Below are 4,321 nucleotides of genomic sequence, written 5' to 3' on the forward strand. Positions count from 1 at the left end.
GAGTGCATTGTTGAGTTATGGTAGTATATTTTATGAAATATTGAGAGGCGGGATAGTTTTCTACGAGTAGGTAACAGCGGGAGATGTAAGTAGGCCTTCATATTAGTAACGCTGGCTGTCCTTTGATAGTTATTGAAGATTTTTTAGAGGTATTTCTTTCCCATTTCCACTTGTAGTGATATGGTTCCTTGATCTGAGGCTACAAAGGTGACAAACGTCTTTTTTGTTTCACGTGTACTGTCTTAGATACTCAGAGCCATCTATGGTTATCTGTTTCGCAGTAATCCATTTATGCTTGCACCATTGGCAATAATAGTGGACTTTTCTGCTATAAGGAACATTGTGACGAACGTGATGACCTACCAACATTGACTGACACATGCACAGTTCATGTAAGGATCCTTACATAAACTTGGTCTCCGTGAAAATCGATTATAAATAAGCCTTGAATTGCGCAGCAAAATACAAATTCTACAGGTGTGACCGTGGAACATGAGGGGCAACAGTTTTAATCGCAGTCGCTGATCACATGGTTTTCTCTAACGCTTCTATTGTTTCACACCTGGAAGCAATTTTTATGGACATACTGTTTTTGTTGCATGTGATCACTCTCCGTATTTATAGAATTGTTTTCCGTCCAACCTGCATAACGTTCTAAGCAAATTTCACGATAGGTTTCAATCATCGCCCACATTCGTCCTAGGTGATCATTACGTGTAACACGCCTCTTCCGCTAGTAAATCAAATCAAATCAAATCAAATCAAATATTTATTGCTCCCATGTTCTCAACAGATGGAGGACTACGAAAAAAAAAGGGGGGGGGGGGGGGGTGCCAATAGGCGGCTTGACGAGTCCGCAGCCACATATATAAGGCGGTGTCTGGAGAGCACACAAAAACAACAACAAAACAACGGCAATAAACAAATCAATACACTTGGTCGGCGCAGAAAAAGGGGAAAGACTCCGGCTAGATTAAACAAACACCAAGATTAAAAAACAAACCGTTTTGTCAGTCTTCAAACGTCACTTTAGGTTCAACAGCAGATTAACTGAAGAAATCTAAATAAACTTACTGACAATAGTTAGACTGGCTGACAAACGTTCCATGTCAGAATTCAAGCGTTGTATGGAGACCTTCCTGTTTTCTCCACGTCTAGTAGCACAGTAATGCTCATTGTTCTCTAATTGGGGCAATACATCCAGGCTATGCATATTACTTTACATCTCATATTTAAATTACTATTCAGATGGCAGCGGTATATTTTGTGAGCTGTAATGTGATAAACGTCAGCGCATCAGAGTGCATCTCGTTTCTTAACAAGGGCTCAGACTTGAATCTCTGTCAATTAGTTAACAGTCCAACCCGTATTACTGAGCCCAGCTCCAGTATTCTTGACCTAATACTAACGACTCCGGACCTTGTTATCTCACTTTCACTTCTAGTTTGAGGAATCATTAGATTATTAATTTTAATATGCATAATGTCAAACCTCGGCAGAAAGGAGCTACAAAACTTATTAGGGACTATGGGGAAGGCGATTATGCTTCTATTAACGTAAAACTAGCACGCTTTTCAAGAAATTGTTTCTTAGTTTTCTGAACCATCAATGCAGGAAAAATGACTAGTATTTTAATCCAAAATAAGGGGCCTTACTAACCGATTTATTCTCAACCAGCGGTAGTACACCCTGGCTTACGTCATCACTGGGGAACTACTGAACAAAAAGAAATGTATCTTCCGGAGAGTCAAGCTATCTAAGAGCAAAGAACAGTGGGAGGCTTATCATCGCGTGGCAGCGGCGTACAGGAACCCCCATGCAATTTCCAAACAGAAATTTTGGAAAGCCCATTCATTACCTTTGAAGCTAGTTTAAAACCCGAGCAGACTTTAGGATATCGTTTCCGACGACAGCAAGGAGATCGCGTTACTCGTTTCTGACAAAGCTGTCGTTCCCGCGGAAATTGCTGTCCTTTGTTGAATAATGTATTTTCATTGCCTTTTGTTAGAAATGTTCCATCCATTATTCCTATTGTTTAGAAATGTTCTTACCCTCCTATAAACCTTTATGTATAGACTGGTCTGGAATATGCCATTTAATACATGAACTTAAGCTCTCTTCCTCATCAGGTGACGACTGCGTTTACGCAGTGTTTTTGAAAGACGCTGAAACATATTGTTCAATATTATGATCAAGTTTTTTTGTTGTTTTTTTTTTCACTCTCCTTGGCATGTGTTGAACATCCGGATGACTGCAAGGCTGGGGTGGAAGAGGGAAGTGTTCAAGTCAGATGACGCCCATTCTCTTACGAATTACAGACATATCTCATTAATAAGCATTCCCTGCAAACTACTGGAACATGACATCTATAGCCATATTATAACTTTTCTTGAAGCAAACTCTTTCTTTTGTACTCAAAAACACAGTTGTTGAGAATAACATTCATGTGAATATCAGCTCGTAACCTTCATAAATGAATTGTTTCGGCTCTTGATTAGTCATTATTTATTGACGACATTTTCTTTGACGTCGCAAAGGCCTTTGACACTGTTTTCCTACTGCTCCGTAAAGAAATCAAACTTAATCTTGGCCCTAATATTTTAAAATGGATTGCTTCTTGTCGAACCGCACCACATTTGTAACTGCTAACGGTCATAACTCTCATTCTTGCGATGTAACCTCTAAAGTTCCGTAGGGATCAGTGACCGGGCCGTTGTTCTTTCTCATACATATCACCGACCTGCCTAATAACAGTTTTGCGACAATTGGGTTGATTATCGTAAAATAGCAAACCTTGCAGACCCCTTTACCGTTCAGTCCGACCTTAATGAGATTTCTTCCTGGTGTAACACTTGGCTAATAAAACTCCATGTCACTTAAAGGAAGTCCTTGAGGGTTTCCTGTCATACATCTAGTGAACAACATTGTGATTACACAATGATTCTCTCCATTAACCCAGGTTTCCGCTTATAAATACCTTGGTGTGCAATCTCTAGTAATCTGGCAAGCACACGCGGACTGAAGTAACGCCAACCGAACACTTGGGAAATAATGACAGAATATTTCCAAGATGCCCACTAACTTGAAACTTCTACTTTACAAAACACTATACAGGCCAAAATTCGCTTTTGCATCGTCAGTATGGAACCCGCACCTTCACTCGCTAGCTGAACAAGTTGAATCTATCGCCTTGCCGTCCATTCCATTCTTTCTATAGCTATATACTTGAACTGAGAGCGTAACTCTTAAGAAATCAAACCTAAACTTGCCTGATCTTTCAGTAAATCGCAGAATTTTATGTACATGTCTTTTTCATAAACTCTGTCATTACAATCCTCATCTCAGAGATTCGCTAGTTGCGCCGCCATCATACATTTCATCCCGCAGCGACCGCCAGTTCAAGGATGACGCGCCCGTCACTCGCCCCAACTTGCACTCAATTTCATACATTCTTAAGACATACAAGGAACGGAACCACGTTTTTGCCTTCATCGCCTTCATTACAAATGTCGACTTTTTGAAAAGTGCTGATTATGATTATATTTTGTAATTCTGTTGTAATAATTCCGCTCATGTGATTTAATATTTTGACTCACTCCTCTCTGCAATGTTTCGGCCCCGAGTGTAAATAAATAAACACATTCTTTAGCTGAGAAACGCACTCCGTTGAGTCTTGATTTCGACTCGAGAATTACGAGAAGTCCGCCCGCCAGAGGGACTCTAACAAGTAGTCTTGTTTCCACTAATCACGCGGCTCTCCTATAATAAAATAATTCTACTGAATCTGTGCCGAAACACTTTTCGGCACGGTCAGGATTAAAGAGGTGGCCACGAGAGAGGGCTTTTTCTCGGCTGCCAGAGAAAGGAAATGCTAGTACGCCACATTTCATATTGCGCAACCAACATATTGTTACGGACGAGGAAGAAGCGGGCAGTGGCGCGGGCAGGAGCGCTCCTGCCCGCACCACTGCCCGCTTTTCACCGGTGCCTCCAACCAAATGTTACGGGGTGGCAAGCCGATGAACATAAAGAACAGAGAACAGAAAAATGATGTTCGATGACGGCGAGATGATTTTTAATGAATCCCAGCAGGCCTGGCGCGAGCGCTCCTGCCCACGCCGCTGCCCGCTTCTTCCTTGTACGTAACAATATGCCGACAAAAAATTGGATTTGTGAGCTTCGGAGGGATTGGCATCGCCCCCTTTTTACCTCCAGCGCATCTTACTCTGCTGAAAAAGACAATGTTTGCAGCGAATATCGTCCAGATCGAGCAACCTTTTTTATTTACATCGCGATGCCTCGTAATGAGCTTGTATCAGAA

General features: G+C 41.4%; 1 protein-coding gene across 1 annotated transcript in view; it reads right to left on the reverse strand.

Annotated features, from left to right (window-relative positions):
• LOC146202157 (uncharacterized) overlaps window positions 1-1,703 on the reverse strand; it is a 63,054-nt gene extending 61,351 nt beyond the window's left edge. Inside the window, exon 1 of the mRNA XM_084600326.1 lies at window positions 1,699-1,703. Within this exon, the coding sequence (XP_084456452.1) occupies window positions 1,699-1,703 (5 nt within the window). The remainder of the gene's footprint in view (window positions 1-1,698) is intronic.
• Window positions 1,704-4,321: the final 2,618 nt, after the last annotated feature.

Source organism: Amblyomma maculatum, chromosome 1 (assembly GCF_055883805.1).
Source record: "Amblyomma maculatum isolate TAMU_Amacu chromosome 1, ASM5588380v1, whole genome shotgun sequence".
NCBI classification, from domain to species: domain Eukaryota; kingdom Metazoa; phylum Arthropoda; class Arachnida; order Ixodida; family Ixodidae; genus Amblyomma; species Amblyomma maculatum.